Source organism: Aethalodelphis obliquidens, unplaced genomic scaffold (assembly GCF_003676395.1).
Source record: "Aethalodelphis obliquidens isolate GAN/ISIS:26980383/991018 unplaced genomic scaffold, ASM367639v1 scaffold22, whole genome shotgun sequence".
In the NCBI taxonomy this organism is placed as follows: domain Eukaryota; kingdom Metazoa; phylum Chordata; class Mammalia; order Artiodactyla; family Delphinidae; genus Aethalodelphis; species Aethalodelphis obliquidens.
The window spans coordinates 15,169,702-15,191,980 of NW_020837966.1; the positions used below are offsets into that span (position 1 = coordinate 15,169,702).

Sequence of the window (22,279 nt, forward strand, 5' to 3'; positions counted from 1 at the left end):
ATGATTTTACTACTTCTGCCTTTTAACCTTCCTACTAGCTTTATAAGTGGTTGACCTTTACTGTACAGTTGCCTTTATCAATGAGATTTTTCCTTTCATAATTTTCATATTTCTGGTTATGGCCTTTTCTGCTTTTCTTTTCTGCTTAGAGAAGTCCTTTTAACATTTCATATAGAGCTTGTTTTGTGGTACCAAATTCTTTTAGTTTTTGCTTAACTGTAAGACTCTTTTTGAAATCTGAATGGTAGCCTTGCGAAGTAGATTATTCTTGGTTTTAGGGTTTTTTCCCTTTCATCACTTTAAATATATTACTTCACTCCCTTCTGGCCTGCAGTTTCTACTGAAAAGTCAGCTGATATTACGGGAGTTCCCCTATATGTAACTTGTTACTTTTCCTTTGCTGCTTTTAACATTCTCTCTTTGATTTCTGCCATTTTAATTACAACGTGTTTGGTGTGGAGTTCTTTGGGTTGACCTTGTTGGGACTCTCTGTGCTTTCAGGACCTGGATGCCTGTTTCCTTTCTCAGGTTAGGAAAGTTTTCAGCTATTATGTCTTCACATATGTTCTCTGTCCCTCCCTCTCTCTCTTCTACTTCTGGGACCCCTACAGTGGGGATGTTAGTATGCTTGATGTTGTTCTAGAGGTCTCTTAAACTGTCCTCTTCTCTTTTTGTTCTTTTCTCTGTTTAGCTTATTTTCACTACTCTGTCTTCCTGTTCATTGGTCTGTTCCTTTGATAATATAAATGAAGAGCTGGAAAGAAAACCCAACCTATGCCTGTATTAACACATGCAACTCCTAATACAAGGCCTCCTACCTACCTATCTATCCATCCTGTATCTAGAACAGCTTTATTGAGAATTCATATACTATAAAATTCACCCTGAAAAGTATACAGTTCAGCGGTTTTTAGTATATTCAAAGAGTTGTGCAACCGTCACTGCTATCTAATCTCAGACCATTTTTGTCACCCCAAAAGAAAACCCATTAGCAGTCACTCCCCATTCTCCTCTCCTCTCCAGTTCGGGCAACAACTAATCTACATGCTACCTCTATAGATTTATGTACCATGGACACTTCCTAAAAGTGGAATCATATAATAGATGGCCTTTGTGACTGGATTCCTTCATTTGGCTTAATGCTTTCAAGGTTCTTCCATGCTGTAGTATTCCTGTACTACATTCCTTTTTATTCATGAACATGGATATACTCCATTTCTTTTATCCAGTCATTGGCTGATGGACATTTGGGTTGCTTCCACTCTCTGGAAAAACTTTCTGCAAACAATTTCTTTATTTTAATAGATTGCAGCTTATCTAGTCTTTGTTTGTAGCTTGTGCTCTTAATACAAGGTCTTTTAAACTTTCCCCTCCCCCCCTCAGGGGAAATAATTATAAAGATTTAGGGTACATGAATAGTCAACATTAAAAGACAACTGAAAATTAACTCCAAATAAGAACCTCCAAATCTTCCAGTCTACCCCAGTTTCTGTTTGATCTTTGAGAACAGATCTCTAAATAACTGCTACATAATGACTGTATTTCATTTCTTTCTCCTGTAGCTAGGAAAAGGGCTAGAAGGGCTCCCAGTTAAAAAAACAAACAAAAAAAAACATGCCTGCACACACAAGAGAGGAACAAGAAAAAAGATATATTTTTCCATAGTTGGCATATAAAATCTAATTGATTTGTGATGTTTGGCATAAGGTACCTAAGAATTGCAACTGGCCTATTTTGAATATTAAAATATGAGACAAGACTTCTGGACCTAAATTTTCCAGAAGAATAATGATACTTCTATCTAAATTTTCTCCTACTTCTATGATAATACTCTCTCCAGCCTTCACCTTTCCTACCCCTCTGGCTTTTGTCTTGTGGATGGTCATCATTTTGTGTATCAGGGAAGGCAATGAATTAGCAAAAAGGCACTTGGAATTAGGTCCCTAGAAAATGGCCCCTGCCTTATGGCTTATTGTGCGAGTGTAGAAAGGTGCCATTCCCATTATAGTCTATACAACTTGTCCAACTGCACAGGATGATCTTTCAGCTTTTAAATTTTCCTTCTCAAGGTATAAGGTACACTAAAAAGGCAAACGATTCAAGCACCCAGCTTGCTAAACATCTTTGCCTCTAACATTCTTTCACATTATCCAATGCTATCAGCAGCATAACTATACTGGATTTGGGTCCTTACAGGTTTAAAACAAAAAGCACTAGCTTTGGATTCAGAATATCAGACTTCAATCCTGACCAGTCACATATCAGTATTGTGTTCTTAGTCATGTTCTTACCTGCCCTGAGATACATACCACCTGTAAAACATCTCATCTGTAATAAAGGAATGATAAATTCACAGGGATGCTAAGAGGACTAATTAAGGCAACAGCTGTAAAGTTCCTGGAACAAAGGAGGCACTGAATCAATGTGAGCTCCTCTGATGTGAAAGTAATGCATAAAATACCAGTAGATTTAGACTACAGAGCTGTGCTGTCCAAAATGGTAGCTACCAGCAACAAGTGGCTAATAATTATTTGAAATTAAATAGTCTTTAAAATTCAGTTCTCTGTGCTTAATGGTCATATGTGGCTGTATAATGGACAGCACCAATACTTATCACTGCCATCATCACAGGAAGTTCTATTGGGCAATGACGCACTAGAAGTGATAGAATTTCACAGGAACCAGAAGTCCAGAAGCCTAAATTTTTGCCACTAACTATGTAACTTTAGCAGAGCAACTTTATCTCACTATGTTTCCCCAAAGATAAAATGAAATAATGCCTTTACAACAATATTGTAAGGATCAGGTGCACTGAAATCGCTTTTTCCTTCACTTTCTTATCATCTTCCCAGGACCCCAAGATTAAATTATGCACAAAAAATTCTCTAGCAAGGATCACTGTGAGTATGACTCGATAGGTACAGCTCTTTGGGAGTTCAGTATTCGTAGCCATGATTTGATATTATTCCAATACACCTGTAAGTAGTTAAGAACAGCATATGTTCAGAAGCACAAAGAGCTATGTACAGGCAGTTCTTGTGGTGATGGAAAGAAGCAAATTAACATAATTTAAAAGGTTTCATTGGCAAATGGCCTTTTGCAGACTAGTCAATTTTCACAGGGTTTAAAATGCAAAGGTCAAATATCATATTTCCTATTTATTCATGTTTCACTTTAATGCCTAAATCTGCCTTTCCCAGGTTTGGAAACAATCATCTGTGCTGTTATTTTGAGGGTAATATATATAGAGAAGGTGTTGGCAAGCTTTTTCTGTGAAGGGCCAAGAAGTAAATATTCTAGGGCCAGAAAATTTCTATCACAGCTACTTATTAACTCTGCTAATGTAGCATGAAAGCAATCATAGACAAAATGCAAATAAATGGCATGGCTGTGTGTCAATAAAACTTTATTTACTAAATAGTCCCTCGGGCCTTAATTTGCCAACTCCAGATCTAGAAGGATATGGAAGAACATAGCCTTTCTTGCTCTTCCTCACACTGTTTGTTTTTTTCTTTTCACCACTATTATATGATTTTTCATTTATTTTAATTATTTGAACATATATTGCATCCTGTAAATAATATTTTAAATATTTAATTTAGAAATGTCAAAACATAATTTTTCCTCTCATTTTATTAAAACCTTGAATAAAAATAAAATAATTCTTTAGGATGATAATCTTTTTTCTTGCCGAAAGCAAACTGAGAGGGATGGACATAGCATATAAACTCTAAAATAACTAACTAAAAGTGATTCACAGATCCAGTCAGGTCATTTAAAATTTCCTGTCTATTTTACTAATTCATGAGTTGAATTACAACTTAAATAGAAAACTAAAATTGAGCAAAGTGCCTCAACGCCATTACCTCTTATGTGGACATTACTGTTCAAGACAAATAAATCAAAGTCAAATATTTAGATGACTCAAGCAGCATCTATTCAAAAAACACGGTAACCTGTATGCATGGGTAAGAATGGACTCCAAAGAAATGGTGAGAAATTAACAGAATAAAATCATGACATTTCAGAGTTGGAACAGTCCTTACAGAACAATTGGTTCAACATCATTGCTCTATGGTTGATGACTGTAGTTATCATCTCTTATTTTTCTTTTCCAGAAAACACTGCTTCTTCTTATTGGATACTCAATTTCCTTATGGAATTACCCCTCCATTTCTTACTCTCAGCTCTGGTAGTTTGGGTGAGGGTGTTCTCGTTCTCAGGCCAACAAGAAGGTGTTTAACCCAGTCTGGACTCATCAGAGCCCTGTAAACTCCTGGCCAGAGGACTGGTTCAGGGATAGGTTCCTGACCTAAAGTTGATCATCTCAATTCTGGAATGTGTCTTAGAATTACCAGGAGAGAACCAACCTCAACCTCCTCCCTTCTCTTCCTTCCTCCCTTCCTTCCCTCCTTCCCTCCCCTCTTTCCTACTTTCCTCCCTTTCCTCCCTCCCTTCCTTCCTCCCTCCCTTCCCTCCTTCCTCCCTCCCTTCCTTCCTTCCTCCCTCCCTCCCTTCTCTCTCTCTCTCCACCTCTCCTTCTCCCTCTCCCTCCCATCCTCCTTTTCTTCCATCCTTTACTCTTTCTTGCCCCTGCCCCACTCCTTCTCCCTTAGGGATGCTAAGCTTGAGAATATGTACCTGGGATGGCCAGCAGCCATTTTGCCATCTTGTGGAAATGGGCTGCCTGAGAATGAAACCAACACAGAGACAAGCTGCTATGAGATGCAGAGTTCACGTTCTGAGGCTCTGAGTTTCCAGATCTAGCCTTGACTGTAACCAAAAACATCTGCCTTTTGTAATTACAAGAACAAATTGTAATTACATAATTACTATTTCTTTTTTCTTTAAGAAAGCTTTTTTCTTAAGCTTGAGTTGCTTTGTGCCACTACAAGAGAATCTATACAAATATGAGAGATTATTCAACCCAAAAAAGTGAATGTTGGTAAGTGAAAGGGTCAGGACTTTAATCTCCTCTAAATCTGATGCTGGTTCTAGGAGACAGACATGGTAGACTAGCAAATCCATTAATATCTTATGTGCAAAGCAGTTTGGGTAAAAAAGTGTGTACTACTTTTCAAGCTTCTTGGATACTGAGTACTGTGTTTAGACTGTCAACCTCCTTTTGTGGATATTCTTGCTTAGGATAGGGCCAAGTTTAACAAATACTAATCAAATTTAAAGGAAATTATTTTTCACCCTTACATATAGTACAGCTGAGACAAAGACTCGAAGGGGATGCCAGAAGGTCAGAAAATGTAGGGCACCCTGGAGGAGGTAATGTATGGACTTCAGATCCACAACCAACACCAAGTGCCCCCACTTCTACTCTGTACTCAGTATAGCTGTGGCTACACACACACCAGAAATTCAATCCATAAAAATTTATGGAAGCTACAATGTGCTGAGCAACAGGGATACTATGCAAGCAACATAAACTCAATACTTGGAGCTTCCAAGAAAATAAAGCTTCCCACTTATTTGAAAATAAAGGGCTATTTGCTTGTTATTAACCCTGTTATAAAATAATCACATGAATGATTTAATTTCTTTATCCCCTCCTCCAAACTGTATTGATTAGAAACATCAATATGTACAGCCATGTGAACACAAGCTTTTACAAAGGGCAAAAGAGTCAAATATGTAGTTTTTGTCTAGATGACAGAGTATACATTATTTCTTTTACAATACTAACTAGTTAATCTATCAAAAACCAAAACACACTTAAAAAGACACTGTTAATATTTTTCATGCATTGCATAACAATTAGGAAAGGACGTAAGATTGATCTATCAAATGAGCTCTTTCTCCATGGCAAATATGGATCTATAAAATAATGACTTTTAAACTTTTGTCCAGGGCTTCCCTGGTGGCACAGTGGTTGAGAGTCCGTCTGCCGATGCAGGGGATACGGGTTCGTGCCCCAGTCCGGGAAGATCCCACGTGCCGCGGAGCGGCTGGGCCCGTGAGCCATGGCCGCTGAGCCTGCGCGTCTTGAGCCTGTGCTCCGCAGCGGGAGAGGCCACAACAGTGAGAGGCCCGCGTACCGCAAAAAAAAAAAACTTTTGTCCAGATATAAAATTTATGAGAACAATGTAAAAACTGGTTAAAAAAAAAAAAAAAAAAAAGACCAACGAAAAGGTTTGGTCTGTGACACATTTGCACATTGAGAAGAAAACTGTTAATGCTGACACCTGAGCCTCATATATGGGAGGAGGTTATGTCTGTGTATTTCCTTATGCAAACTGAGGTCACGTTTTAACCTATTAGACATCTGTGGCACTTACCTGGGCTTCTGGTGTGTATATAATGTTCATTCTTTCATTAAATAATCTCTTAACAGATATGGTTGCTGATAAAGCTGAGTAGAACTGGAATAATCCTGGGACAACCCAAATCTTCTAACTTTGGAGATATGCCTAAGACACTAAGGCCAGTGTCTTAGTAAAAGAAAAAAAATGTTTGAGGAATAAAATGGATTAAAATAAGAAACACAGACATTAGAGTTTACAAAACAGAGGATTTTATTTGAATTTCTGTACAGATAAAAATTTACCAAAATTTAAACAAAAACCTGAATCGCATTCCCACCGTAAAAATGGACACTGCAAAAAAGCCGCATTCTCCCAATTACATTTTCCCAGGTGGTAGATTCTGAGGGAAAATGGGAGGGGAGAGAAGACAGAGACACTCACAGTGTAATTTAATTTTCAGTGTTGTCTCATCTTGAAATGAGCGTCAGAGATTTCCATACGAATCAATCTTCTTCAGTTTTGATATTAAAAGGGACACTTCTACTCCAAAATCACAAATAAGGCTTCTGGCTTTATTTTTAGTGGGAGGTAAACAGCATATTCAATATTAAGGCAAATGGTAGATTACATGTATGGGGTACTGACTGCAGATCTTTCATTGTAAAATATATTTTGTAATATTTATGGATTTGCTAAACATGTTGGAGTTGGAAATTGTAAAAACTGTTGCAGTTTATAACACCTATCTGTTTCAATGTCTTAGCTGCACCTTTTGGTAATGTAATCTTGTCTGATTTTTTTTTTTAACAGCCTGTGATTTTTTGCTTGTTTGTTTGTTTTGTTTTTTTTAATTACACAGGTCGAAATGTTCACCAAAATTGTTGTAAATGAACCAGGGCCTGATCTCACATGCACACTGGTTGGCCACAAAGACTGCTCCCCAAAGCTGGCAAAATAATGCCTACGGAGCCAGCTCACCATGACAGGGAAGTATTAGAATGCACGGCATTAATTTAATGAAGACTATAAGAGAAATCAGATTATTTAGGCTGTTTAGATATTCAAGAAAATACAGATTGGAGTTTTTTATACAGTGATTCTTGCTCCTTCCTTCTCCGTTTTTTCCCCAGTGGGATAACCATTTTCTTCACAGTGATGAGAAAACCATTACTTTTTATGGGTAAATGCACTTCTTCTTCCAAGGGATCAGGACAAAGACATCACTTCTCAGCCACGCTGGCCACAGCTTTCTTGGCTGCATCCTCCAGGTCGGCGGCCGAAGTAATGGGGAGTCCGCTGTTACTGAGAATGTTCTGGGCCTCATGGACATTGGTTCCTGGAAGGGGGTGGGGGGATGGTGTACAGTCACTGAGATGGAACTGGAGGTGGTGCCCCAGGAAGTTTCATACAATCTGAAATCATGGGATGCCCGAGTCTCCTAACACCATTTAATTACAACTCAGTTCAGCTTTTTACGATCCAGATCTGGCTATTTAGATATATCCAGATGACAAACTTATTTTTTTCTTCTTTTCACCTCAAATGCCTGGCATTAAAAAAGATACTGCCTGTATTTTCTCTGGCATTAAAAAAATGGAAATATGAGGTTCTTAGAAGACTGTGAACAAAGAAAGATTAACAACACCTTGTTCAACTAGTTTGAAAGAGGAAAATATTCTGAAGTGGATTTATCCCTTGATTGAATAGTCTGAATACGGAGTCTAAAGAAAAAGTTATGTACAAAAAATGAGCAAGAGAATGGTAAAGCAAGGCATTGGGACGGTATGGAGTACTGGCAGTAATACGTGAGGATGCTCAGGACTGATCTCTCTGTGGTCTTTCACCAGGAAGTAAATTAAATTCAGGTTCTAATCAATGTCATTGACGGGAAAGATGATGTGACAAGATCTGTAGCAAGTGATGGTCCAGCTAGAAAAAAAGAGGAAAGATAGGACTTGCAAGAGGCTAATGGACATTCTTTACTGATAGAAGCTGAAATTTCTGCTGATAATCCACACTCAAGTGGACTTAATGTGGTTCTGGCCCATTCCAGAAGTCTTTCATCTTAATGATCTCTTAAAACGAAGGGTCTGAGTTGTGACCCAATCTGAGATCTGAAGTTCAGAGAATCTGCCCACCTAAGGCCATGAATCCACTGCTTGGAGACAATGACAGTATTCAACGTGTCCATCTATGCTTCTTCCTCACTCTATATAACAAAAAGGTCAGATGCCATGAAAATGAACATTGTAGCCTCTGAGGATGTCTCTTGGCCATTCCTTGTGGATCTGTAGCATTTGCGGGCCAAGCTACCCTACCCAAATGTGTTCTTCGATGACTATTTAACATGCGAAATGCTCTTCTCTTCTTTCAGTGTGAACAAGCCCCTGGGAGAAATGTGATAAAATTTAAGTGTCTTAATGAAACATCTCATCTTACATCATCTCCCATGCTTTCATCTAGTTAGCAAGACAGAGCCTGTTTATAAACAAAGACCTTGAAATATAGGCCTTGGAGGACCTCAGAGTGTAAATTAAAAGGAGGTGCTCGGTCAGCATGTTTCATACAAAAAGGCAAAGGCCAAGTTAAGGAGGAGCAGATGAGCTGAGAAGGTGGTGCAGTGTTGATTTTCCCGGGACCCTGGGTCCACCAGAGCCATGGTGAAGGGGACACTGGGCACTGTGTCTTCGGGTCAAGGCTGACTCACTGCAACTTTACACAGGAATCTGACCAATGGCCTCTAGGGCAAGCAAGAACTTGAAAGGTAGGGAAGTTGTTACCTAAAATTCCCAGCCACCGATCCTGGCTGGCCACTCTATTAGTTGCATAATTTTGGGTAAATCATTTAACTCCTTTGTGCCTCAACTTCTTTATCTCCAGACATAACATTGTGATCATCTTCCTCATAACTAGTACTGATTAAGCACTTGCATACCAGTGCAATGCTAATCTTGCACACCAGATATAATGCTAAGTGACTTACATGGGGCATATGAAAACTTTACAATGACTATGAATAAATCCCATTGTCCCTGTTTCACAGATGAGATAACTGAGGCACAGAGAGGTTCATAGGGGAACTTCTCCATAGTCACACAGGTTGTTAAGAGGCAGAGATGGTACTTGAATCCTGCTCTCTTTAATTATGTTCTAACGACATGCTGGTCTATTTCCCTGTCTTTAAAATGAGGTAATAATGCTGGTAGCACAGCTTGCCATGAGAAGCAAATGAAATAATACACGTGAAAGCATTTTGTAAAAAGCAAAGTCTCTGTGGGAGTCATGGCTGGCTGTCTTCCAAAGATCCATGCTCCTCTGCTACGGGGGGGAGAGCTACTGCTGGGAAGTGGCTGCCCAAACAGGAACTGCGTTTCCCGGGTCCCCTCGCAGACGGGAGGCTCATGTGACTGAGTTCTGGCCAATACACTGTGAGCAGAAATGAAAAACATGCCCATAACATCTCCACTGGTACTCTCTATATTCTCTCTCTCTTGGTTTTCCTTGTCTGTCTTCTGGAATGCTGTCAGCTAAGACAACCTTGGAAGACACTTTTTTCAGATGACAACGACTCCCTCAGCCCGGATGCTTGAGTAACCCTGTAGAGCAGAGCACCTGGCTCACTCACTGTCTCCGACTTTATATGAATGAGAAAGAAACTTCTAGTATGTTGCCTCTGACATTTCAGCACATACATGTTGTTACGGGAGTGAGCATTACTTTAACTAACATACTACTTTGTAAGGGTGGGAGGCAGCTTCTAAAATGGCTCTCAAATGATTGATCCCAACTTCTTGGTGCTCACGCCCCTTGAGTGTGGACTGGAGCCAGTGACCTGCCTCTAATGAACAAGAATATAGCAAAAGTAATGGAAGGTCACTTCTGAGACGAAGTCCACTTTCTGTGTGTTCACTCTGACGAAGCCAACTTCCACGTTGTGGGCGATGGGCTGCCCTATGGAGAAGCTCACGAGGCAAGGAACTCAGGGCAGCCTCCAGCCAAAAGCCAAGGACGAACTGAGGCCTTCATTCCAACAACTCATGAGGAGCTGCATCCTGTCAACAACCATGTGAGTGGGCCTGGAGGCGACCCTCCCCAAGGCAGGCTCCGACAGGACCCCAGGCTGCAACAATGTGATTGTACTTGTGACAGACCTTGAGTCAGAGGACCCATCTAAGCCGGCCCTGGATTCCCCACCACAGAAACTTCGAGATGATCAATGTTCCTTAGGTTAATCAGCTAAATTTCGGGGCAATTTGTTTTACACTGGTACTTAACTAATGCAGATGTAAAGATTTATTATTATTATTATTTTTTTGCAGTACACGGGCCTCTCACGGCTGTGGCCTCTTCCGTTGTGGAGCACAGGCTCCGGATGCGCAGGCTCAGCGGCCATGGCTCACAGGCCCAGCAGCTCCGCGGCATGTGGGATCCTCCCGGACCAGGGCATGAACCCGTGTCCCCTGCATCGGCAGGCGGACTCTCAACCGCTGCGCCACCAGGGAAGCCCAAAGATTTATGATTTCATTAAGAACAACCTCAGTGTGCATTTTGATTCATTTGGTAAAGTTTCAGCCAAGGTCCCAGAGGTTGAAAAGTAGGACAGAGGATCACACTGTGGGAGGTGTTGGGTAGCAAGCTAAGGGATTCCAACATTAACCTGTAGGCAGTGCTTTCATGGAGTAGTGACGCAGCGTGAATCAAAGCCCTGACAGACACAGAATCGAATCAGTCTTTGCACCAGGAGGTCAATGCAAGTTAAATATGGAAATGTTCATCTCCTTCAACAGAGACATGGACTAGAACTCACTCTCCACCTGGCCTCCAACCTGCCAGGGAACAAATCTACGTTAAGATACAAAAGGCTCTTCTCCCTCTTCCTTTCTCAATACACAGCTCCCAAGATCCCCAAGCATTGCCCCAAGAGGCAGTCTCATCTGCCTGAACATTCCTCACCTTCTAATCTATCTTTCCTCCACGTGATTCCTCCCGTGGGTACAGGTCTCACCCATGCCTGCCAAGCTCTGTCTAACTGGACTGAATTAGCTGTGCTAGTAGCAGCCATAATAATAATAAAGGCAATAATAGCAGCTATCACTTAGCATGGGTCACACACTGTTCTGGGGTTCTAAGTACACTAGCTCCTTTGTTCCTCAGTAGCAACCCTGAGATAGCTTCTATTATTATCTTCCTTTTACAGAGGAGAGGACTGAGGCACAGATAAGTTAAAGGCTCGTCTAGCGAGCATGGCTAGTAATAGTTAGGAAGCAGTGCAGTGGGCATTCAACAATGCTTGAAACATCCACGCTATACTTGAATAAGTCCTTCTTATGATTTTGTAAATATGTGTCATCATCATCGTCATAACAACAATAAAAAAAATCTCTGATTTACAAAGTCCTCCCACATTACTCTATTTAACCCTTACAAGGACTCTGTGAGGTCGATGTTTCTAAATGAACTTGTGAGTTCGGTGTTTATAAATCAGTTCTTTTTTTTTTTTTTAAGCCAAGAGCAGTGAGGCTTAGTTACTGATTGGCAGGATTTGGTTTCAAAATCCTTTGCTTTTCAGACGCTATTTTGATTTCCTGGTGACTCCTGTTTGACATTTAAAACACACAGCACTTTCCTATGCATGAGATCATCTGAACCTCAATGAGGCTATAAGCTATTTAAGAACAAGGAACACATACAACTAGGATGTCTCCTCTTTCCAATCTCCCCTTCTGGCTAAACCTTCCATCCCCACTGTCCCCTGCTCTATGAGGGACCACGGGGCATTCTCTGTCCCAAGGCGGACCTCGATTGTTCCCAAGACACTGACTGCACCTCATCCAAGGGTGGTCCAAACACAGACCATGGTCATTAGCTTGTCCAATCAGATTTGCTCTCCAGAGAATCTCAATGAGTAGTTTCCATGAAATAGAAAGTAGTAGCATGAAAAGGACTTACCAGTCACAAGTAAGCAGGTAAGGGAAAGGCTGTGCAAATACTCAGAGGGTGAAAAAGTCAAGCGAAGAGACAAGTGCTGGAATGATGCGCCTGAGGTCTGCCGCCAAGTCAGGCCCTCCTCTTCCTGAGGGCCAACTTTATTACGGTTCCTGCCCACTGAAAGAACTGTTTGCTCATGTTTAGCTGAGCTCCTTTCCATGTGTATGGTTGAAATAAGCTCCTGATCACTTTTTGGGGGGAGGGATAAATGGATTGATATAACCAACTAGCCAGTTCCTTAATTAATCCCCTCTTCAGCACCCAACGTAGCACCAGATATTCCCAAGGGGGAAAATGACTGACAAAGAAGTCTGTGAACCCACAGACAAGCTACGGCTTTGGCCTGCTGTGCCCTCCAACCGGAGCTCTGTTGCCCTCTCTGCTGGGCAGACACCGTATGTCCATGGGCTACCTGCTTAAATGACATTTCTTTGGGGATGCCTTCTTGTCACTACATCCCAACCCCCAACCCAGAGTAGGGGACTGTAAAATGAGCTTCTAGAATACTCTGTACGTCTAAAATCACAGCACTATTTGGACTGCTCATTGATGTTGCTCTTGTCCCCATGAAGCACACGCTTCACGAGGGCTGCCACTTGGTCAGCCTTGCTCACCACGTACCTCCAGGCTCAGCACAGTATCCCACACGCAGGATGTGTCTGTAGATGGACTGAAAAACTACAGATGGGCTCATCCATACAAAGTGTGCTCGAGGCGGCAGCAAGTGTGGGTGAGTCCTCCTCTGACCACCTTGCTGACCCAACACCCCCAAATAACACTTTTTCAGGAGGTTGAAATCAACACCCCAAATGGCCTGAGAGAAAATGAGGAGGGTTGCTCCTGAGCTTTCTCTGAGTTCTCAGGGGCTTCACCTCTTTCTCTAAGAAGGTCCATGTATTAACTGGCTGTACTGAGTGCCCTTGAGGGAGGACTCCAAGCTGCTGCCACTGCTGGCCGCCCAGGTACAAGAGGCTGCCGTGCTCAAGGTTAACAACTAGCCAGCGGGGCCAGGGTAAGAGAGGGTGGGGCAGCGCCGCACAAACACACGGCCCTTCTGTCCCTCCAGCTACTCCTGCAGGGCCATATCAAAATGCCTAATCGCTTCATCATTCCAGGATCCACTAAAGTGAATTTTAATTATACTTGCAGTTACACTTTAGTTACAGCCTTAATTATTAAGCACACTAGGCATGCTCAGAACCAAGCAGTTTTGGAAGAGAACCTCGCCCTGAAATATAAAGCTCGGGCACAGGAGTATGAGGAGGAAGGGGGCATATACAGAGGGGCCTTGGTCAGATGCAAATCTGTCACGTGAGGTGTGTGTGGGGGGGTGTCAGAAACAGAGGCAAGAAAGAGAGAAGCACACACAGACAGAGACCAGATGAGACAGAAGGCATGGCAGAGCCTGAGGCAAGAGAGTCGAAAAGAAAGAAACAGAAAGAGAGGCAGGAGAGAGACACACAGAGAGACAGAGAGGGAGAAAGGGAAAGAGACAAAAAAAAAAAAAAAGAGAGAGAGAGAGAGGCAGAAGGGATGAAAGAGGAGACTAGAGACGGAGACAACTGAGAGAATGAGAGACAAAGAGTCAAACAGAGAGTGAGGGGAAAACAAGTGAGGTTGCCAAGTCCCTTCTGCAGCAGCCCTACCCTGACCCTGCCAGCATCTCCCTTCCGGCACCCTGACTGGTTTCTGCTCGGCCAGCAGGGCTAGGGACAGGCCAGGGAGAAGCAAAGCCAGGGCAGGCCCTGCTGCCCACAGACCCTGCCTTGGAGAGGAATTACAAGTCGCTTCCTGGTTCCTGTTGAAAGAGCAGCTGGAAGGGGAAGTGGGGATGCACAGAGAAGAGGGTTAGAAAGAAAAACAGCAGTCACGGAAATGAGGTCATTGGAAAAGAAAAGAGGGACAGAGGGAGCCTTGCTGGTTTGCAGATTCCTTTTGTTAATGATATTATGTGAGCATTTCAGGTTAGTTTCTTCTTGATTCACCAAGTGACTGACATCTCCCATTCCCTCCCCAGTTTTTATTTCTAAATAGAAACCATCATAGCTGCTTTAAACTGTGACACAGAATCAAGAGTTCCAAACAGACTGTTTATGCCTGTGCACCCAATTACAAAGGAAATTGATCTCTTCCCCACATTTAAATTGTGCTGCTGACATGCTCTAATATTTATTAAACGCTGCATTGCTTTTTAACGAGGCTGCAGGACAACACTTTTAATAACCACCTATACAGTTAACTGATCAACTCATGCTGGTCGAACTTTAGGCATTTCTTCATATCTGCCTGTTGAAAGCCACTCAGCTAAATCATTACCTACCAACTGCATGCCTTAAAAACAGCAATATATAGAGAGTCGAAGGGGACAGATTTTAAAATGAAATCTTGCTCTATTGGTAGAGGATATTATAAAAAGAATAACAATAATTATTAAAATCTTTAAAAAATCTCCACCTCTTCTGCATGATTTACTACTGACTTCCTGCCACTGGGTGGAGTGAAAGAGCTGTATACGGAGATGCCAGGTTAATTTATCAAAATTTGTTCTTTGCTTTCATTACGTGGAGAGAAGACAACAGTAGTGGATACAAATTACAGGGCTTTGTTCAAAAGGTGCAGCCCCTCCCTGCCACTCAGGCCAGCTTTTTATTACAGGGCTGTGAAGAAAATCACTCTCTAGTCAAAGGGTGCAGAAGCTGTCTTTTTAAAAGTATTATATTAATAGGAATTCAGCTTTTTAAAAAAGAATACAATAGTTAGCACTTATTCAGTATATACTAGGTATAATAAATGTTTTTTGGACAAGTGACTAAAGGGGCTCACAAGTATCCTATCAGTTGAATCTTCACAGCAACCCTAAAGTTGACATCATTTTTATCCCCACTTTACAGATGAGGTGACTGAGGCACTGGGAGGCTTAGGAACTTGCCCAACATCCCCCAGCAAATCACAGGCTGAACCAGGACTAGAACCCAGGTTTGTCTGACTGTAAAACCACATGACAACCACACAGCCTTGGCCTTTTAGTGCTAGAAGGAATCCCAGGGCTCCTTTAGGATAAGTCTCTTGTTCTCACTGGAGGAAACTGAGGTCCAGACATGTGAGATAATTTGTTCAGTCTAACAACCAGTGAGCCGTGACATACCTGACACAGCACTGGAGGGCTGGTGCTGTCAGGGCTAGCAAACCATGGCGTGGGGGACAAACCCAGCCTGCTGCCTCTTTCTGTACCACCTGGCAACTAAGAATAGTTTTTACATTTTTTAAACAGTTGGGGAAAAAATCAGAATAATATTTTGTGATATATGAAAATTACATGAAATTCAAATTTCAGGGTCCATAAATAAAGTTTCAGTGGAACACAGCCAAAGTGATTCATTTACAGATTGTCGACGGCTGCTTTTGCGCTACAGTGGCAGAGCTGAGGACTTGTGACAGAAACAGCATGGCTCATAAATCCTAAAATATTTCGACCTCTGCTTTGAGTAATTGAGTCTTTTTTTCCCTCCCCCTGGGATAGGAGAGGTCAGTGGAAGCAAACCAAATTCTATAAAGCAGCAGATTCCTCCTAAAATGTTCACGGTCCCTGTGCCCTTGATCCTCCTCCATTATTCTTTCAAGTGACAATCAGACAGAGGAGGTCCATTTTCTTGGTGACACGTAAATTTAGAAAGCTTATCACATCTCTTGTGTCTTGTTATTATACTGTCGGAAATGGAATAATTCATTGAGGATGAGAGGCAAAGCTCCTGCTGCATCAGTGGCCCTCATTCATCTGAGATGATGGGCATCTTACATCTAGCACCTTGCAGGCAGCCAGCGGAGTCCATCCATATGGAATCAGTCGAGTGTGGACAAGAGCTCAGATAAAAATGACAGCTGACATTTATTGAGTCAGGGATCATTCTAGGTTATTTTAAAACTAATCTGCTCCTTACAATAACCCTGTGAGGCTGTCATATTTTTATTCCCATTGCACAGATGAGGAAGCTGAGATTTAAACTTTGCTCTGTTACCAACTAGCTGAGCAACCTGGGAAAGTTACTGCAGCTGGATGAGTATCTTACTGAAATACCTTGTATCACATTTTATAAAAATTGAAGATAGCATAAGATAGCCTGTGGGGCTGTATCATGCACACCTACTTGCCTCAATGATTTCTTCTCCCTTGGTAAGAAAACACCGAATGCCCAGGGTGTGAGTGTGACAGGCATTCCTATGATGACAGCAGGCAGTGGCAGGAAGCGGAATGCCAGGTTTTTTACAACATTTCCATGAATGGTGTGTATGCGTTTATGATCACACAAGCAGGTTTAGGATCAAGTCTGACATATAACTGTTGAGGGCTTATGACAGGTACCTATGCTCTTGCTTTCAACTACATGAACTCTCAAAAAAGTAACACAGATATTAATGCAAACCAAAGGTACAGGAGCCTTAATGTTAAACTAAAATGGGAGGAACCCTCTGGCAAGTAGGACACTTTATAGTTCTGCACCTGCTGGGATAGGACGGTTCTTAAAAAGAAGGAACATTCCTACATACGTCCTTATCTATCTGCATGTGGACTTCCCTTTCACACCTTCCTTGAGTCTACCTCATGGCTTTCAATCCATGCATTGATATATTCTAATTTAAGGTGATTGCAGGAATTTTCACAGGTAATTTCCGTGGTGTGAGACTTCTGTCTGAAACACTGGCTTTGGAACTCCACTGCTGCCTAAGAAGTGACGTGACTATATCACTGCGTAGGCTCTGAATGTATCTGGGAGAAATATTTTCCTGAGTAGACGTCATTGCTAATATTTTCCTGAGAAGAAGTTAGATTTGGAGAGCTTAATATTGCCTGTCAAATGCTTTGTTGGCTCCTAACGACATCTTTCAGAGCTGAGGATGGAGGGAGATTTAGACACTGGTACCATGGGAAATTTCCAGAGTTCTAGACCTTCTAGTTCTAGATCTTGGTCTCTTCTCTACACCAGGCAACAAATGATGTCCCACTGTTTGCTTTCGTAAAATAAGATTTACTGTGGCACCACCACGCCCATTCCTTTCTGTACTGTCTACGCTGCTTTGGCACCACGACGGCAGAGCTGAGTTACTGCGACAGGGAATACATGGCTCACAAAGCCTAAAATCTGGCCGTTTACAGAAAAAGTCTGCAGACCTTTCTGCGGCACCATCCAAATGTGTGGCCCTGTGGCCCAGCCTCATTTGGTGCTTCTCCAGCTTGAAGCTGCCACTTCCTACTTCTGATGCAGGGGCAGTTGTATTTCTAGGGAAGGAAGTCCCACCTATGCTCTCTTTGAATCAACAATGGCCACTAGCTTGGCTCAAGGGCCCTCACTCTCCTTACCCACATCAGTAACGATCAGAGAACTCTCTTCTGCTGAGCTGGGATATAGTCTCAGAATCTTTCTTGGCACAGACTGCAGGCAGCCACTGCTAATAAAGAGAAGGTGGCGTGAGATGAAAGCTATCTGTCTTCCCTGTTCTAAAACATTCCATGAGAAAGTGAGTCTCTCTGCTTAGGTAACTCTGCCTCCAGACAGCCTCAAGGTGGCGCTCTCTGGGAGAGGCTTATTACACCTGTCACCTGTAAAACAGCACGGACTGAACCTGCTTCAGTCTCTTCCCTGAGAGCAATGTTTCTCTCTCTCTTTCTCACTGATGGCTGATCAAATATGACTTTCAAGGGTTACATAAGGAAACTGAGGCATGAAGAAAGGAACTGACTGGTCACAGAGAAAATACTCAGGGAGCAGATGGTGGTATTGTGAGGCCATAAGCAGGATGCAGGATATGCCAGTCCCCACACCTGCCATGTTCCTTGTTAAAGTGCTCCACCCCCGGCTTCCGCTCAGGAAATCAACTTTGGGCTCTTGTTTTTGAAGAGATGTCCATTACCTAGACTGGGGTGGGCACCTGACCAAAAGGCAGCCCACTCCTAAGGTGACTAATGACCTGCAATGTATCTGAGGGGGCGTTTCCTTCCCTGCAGAGGGGCAGTCATTGGCATAATATGCCTTGTCTCTTCTTCGACTCTCATTGGCTCCATGTTGGCAGCGGAGAGCCTTATCCGGCTGAACTATACGAAAGGAGGAAGTCGGCATGTGCAGCCCAGCCCCTCCCTCTGCCTTTCCTTTGACACGCTGCTCACAGTGAGCCCAGGTCATCCTCTGCCCCGCGGTGAGAGACCTGCCCAAGGCCAGCAGTGGCCATGAATGGCTGTGGAGAGCTGCCTAATTCTGGGGTTCAGAGTAAGAAAGCTCACCGTTAATAATATAGCAAGGTACTTCCTTCAACTTCTTTGTTAGTAATGAAGGTGATATTTTGGTTTCCTTAGTCTTTTTTCCTATTTCTCACCAGGATCATAACCCAGATGGGGAAGAATCTGTTGGGTCCCCTCAAAGACCCCAACAACACAGCCTAGTTGGATGGGCTGTAGACAACAGGGGGGATGGTTATTACATAAGCTTAAAAGATGGATGACCTGTGCGATCTGCACTTCTAGGGAACACAGAGGGAGCAGGTTGGCCTTAGCGAGAGGCTGAGGGGGTAGAGTCACCAGGAAAGAACAAGAGGGAGTGAGAAGGTTTGAGTAGGGGGCTTTCCAGGTGCAATTCCATTAAAGCCTTACACTAAACCTCCTTTTTATTAAGGTGGTCGGAGAATCAAGTCATTACATCCACAAAAATAAAACAAAAACAAAACACTGCATAGCACAGAGGCCATCTTCCTCAAAGGAGCCCTAGTCCTGTAATTACACTGACTACTTCCTTCAGGTGCAGTAGGCTTTTTCTTGCGCAAGGCAGCAGATGTCCAACACGATATAAATTTCAGTTAGTCACGTGAACTACCTAGGGGTAAAATGAAAACTCAAATTGCCAAATATAGTAGCTTCTTTGTCTGGAAACTTAAATATTAGATCTCAGAAAACTTTAGTCTAATAGTTTAGATAGGTCCTGTGAGACGCGGTCTAAGGTTTAAGTGTGATGAAGTTTAAGCATTCATAAGTGTTTATTGATTTTGAAAATAAGAGGATTTAAGGCTCGATGACAGAAAAGGATTGTCTCCAATGTCACTGTCTCCAATGACACAGGGAGAAGATGCTAGTGATTAAAAGGAGGAGAGGAGATAGATGTCAACGTGAAGTGAAATTTGTCCCAGTAAATAATCACCCACAGCAGACAGTGGAGGAGGGAGGAGATGAAGAGAGGTGAGTGGACACTGGCAAGGCAGAAAGGCAGGTGAGGAACTGGGTGTGTAGAAAATGGGGAGAGTGGGAACAGAGGAAAAATGGGAATCACACAGAGAGAGGAGAAAGAACCCTCCTCCAGGAGCCACGCTCCCAATGACAGCCGCACCAGAACTGAAACATGGACAGAAGGGAAGATGTGCTTGGTGAGGCTGGGGTGCAGGCGGGGACCAGGTCCATCTCATCTTGCAGGGAGCAGGAACTGAGAAAGGAAGAGAAGATGAAAACTCGGTACAGAGCACAGCTGGAAAATGTGCAAAAAGGCCAAGAGGCCGGGGTGTTATCAGACGCAGAGCCAGACACCGGCCCTGCTGGGCATCTGCCCTCACTCTGCCCAGGATGGTGCCACCACTCAGCTGGGGGTCCCTTAGTCTCTGCTGACTCAGTGTAAAGCAGCAAGCCTAGGGCTCAAACATTCTGAATGAAAACTTTTCTAAGCTAGTCGGTCACAGGCAGTCTGCCAAGGGTCACTTTCTGATGGGAGTCAGAAGGATAATCTCCTCTCTGGGTCTCACACCCTAGCATAACTGAAGCCTTGCCGAATGGACGGCTGCCAAGTAGACAGACACAGCTGAAAGCTCGGTGGCTGTCTCTTAACGCTTGAATGCTCGGGGTTTCTCTTCCCCTCAAGCAGACCAAACCATCACACAGCAGTTTCCCTGTGTCCATGCTAAGGACACTTGATTTGCATTCCTCTGGCTGTGGCTCCAATCTGTCAGTATTTCAGGAAGCAAGTATAAAGAAGTGTCCACGGGCTTCCCCGGTGGCACAGTGGTTGAGAGTCCGCCTGCCGATGCAGGGGACACAGGTTCGTGCCCCGGTCCGGGAGGATTCCACATGCCGCGGGGCGGCTGGGCCCATGAGCCATGGCCGCTGAGCCTGCGCGTCCGGAGCCTGTGCTCCGCAACGGGAGAGGCCACAGCAGGGAGAGGCCCGCGTACCGAAAAAAAAAAAAAAAAAAAAAGAAGTGTCCACGGAGAAGAGGTGCTGGTGCCTTATCAAGAAAGTAAGAGAAACAGAAGACAAAGTTTCTGACTTAGGGTTGTTTACGTTCTCAACTTCAGAGAGAGTTTAGGGACAGTAGAAAGATTGGAAAGGATAAGGAGGGAGACCACAAGGGATTTCTGTTTCTAAAGACATCTGGAAAAAGAGAAGCAAAATGTTTATGTTGCTGAAACAAAATTTTGGTATTGGGTGGAAAAATCAAATTGAGAAGATCTGACTAAGAGAAACAGGATCCAACCTACAGATTATCTAGACTCATTATTATTTCCTTATGAGCTTAACTTGGAATCACAATGAACACCTGAGAGAAAAGCAAATTCCTCTTCAGGCATATTTGAGACACAAAAGTTAGCTGCAGATTGAAGTGGGACAGCAAGAAGGGAAAATGAATTCTAAAAAAGAAAAGTTCTCTTAAGGTTTTGGCAGATTCTGATCCAGAACCATAAAAATGCCTATATGAAATCCAAAGCTTTGGCTAAAACACATCTGCACACTGAATACTCCAAGTTGTCAATAAATGCCTGTACATTTCTCAACAGTATCAGGGGTTGGGCTGAATTAACCATCTAGGTAATTTCTGTGCCAAGTATGAATACATTTCAAAAAGGAAAGAAAAATTAAACTCATTTCATTTTATTTGTTCTTCATTCTAGGAACAACTGTCTACAAAAGCTAAACTCCCCCACCCCGCCCCCAAAAAGTGTGCTTCTTCAATTTACCCAGGAGTCTTTTGAATAAAAATAATCCTGTGTCTCAGCTGGTAAATTCTATTCTGATAAGGCAAGTAAATACATGTAATTATAAAGTTACAATTCTCAAAGAGGAGAGTAATCCTTCCTTTATCCACTGGTAAAACAGCTTATAATTATTATACAGCTGATAACAAAGATTTGTCCACAAAATCCCACTAAATCAACAAGCCTGATTTGATTGATTAAAACTTCTAACATCAGGACATTTCTAATAGACCGTGTGCAGCAATAGAGTCTTTAAAATGTGGGCCACAAATTGGTGAGACTGATGGCAAGGAACTTGGCTCTTCTGAATGGCCACATTACAGCCAAGAGAGGCCACCTGCTTTATTTATAGGAAACAGATACTAAACTAGTAACAAATCACAGTATTGGGCTTTTGAAATACTTGTTATCTTGGTCATTAAAAATCTCACATTTATTCAGACTATACAGCCATGTGTCAGATTATCAAAAACTTAGAAAGCAGCTAATAGATCTTAGCAATAGTAATTATTTATTATTAATTCAGACTCAGGTAAGGTTTTTCTCCCACACTTAGTTTTTACGTGTCACTCAGTTTTTCATAGATGCTGGGTTGGTGGACACCCCTGCTCACCTCTGCTAACTTTTACTAGCTAGGCAATAGTGGGTGTTCTGGGAATGTGAACCAATTTTAATATTAATAGAAATAAAGTTAATTTTGAAGTTTATTGGCTAAAACAAAGTATAGTGTCAAGTTAAACACAAACTATCACTAGAATTGTTCAAAATATTCCTGTTTCTTTGTATCACTTTGTCTTTCTCTGTCACCACCGACAATGAAGAGTTTGCTCTGTTTAGAAAAACAGAGGGAACTAAATCATCCTCTAAGGTTGGGTAAACTATCATTGAATGAAGAGAGATTTGTGAGAGGAGCAGAATTTATGCTCTGACCCAGAGAAAGCAAATGAAAAATTTACATTGAGTCTAAGAGAAATTCCTCAGAGAGCCCTGTAGTTAGCAACTTTTTCCCCACTGGAAGCACTAAGAACAAGACTTTC

At 42.4% G+C, this 22,279-nt stretch overlaps 1 protein-coding gene across 6 annotated transcripts in view; it reads right to left on the minus strand.

The window, feature by feature from the left end:
* Positions 1-22,279, minus strand: part of SUCLG2 (succinate-CoA ligase GDP-forming subunit beta) — a 337,465-nt gene that overhangs the window by 68,465 nt on the left and 246,721 nt on the right. For 2 of the 6 annotated variants that reach the window (XM_027121351.1, XM_027121347.1), the window contains one exon: positions 6,501-7,590. The exons of the other annotated variants lie outside the window; for them this stretch is intronic. In XM_027121351.1, coding sequence (XP_026977152.1) covers positions 7,475-7,590 — 116 coding nt within the window. In that variant the 3' untranslated portion in view covers positions 6,501-7,474. Of the gene's footprint in view, positions 1-6,500; positions 7,591-22,279 lie in introns of those variants that run through there. 6 annotated transcript variants of the gene reach the window in all.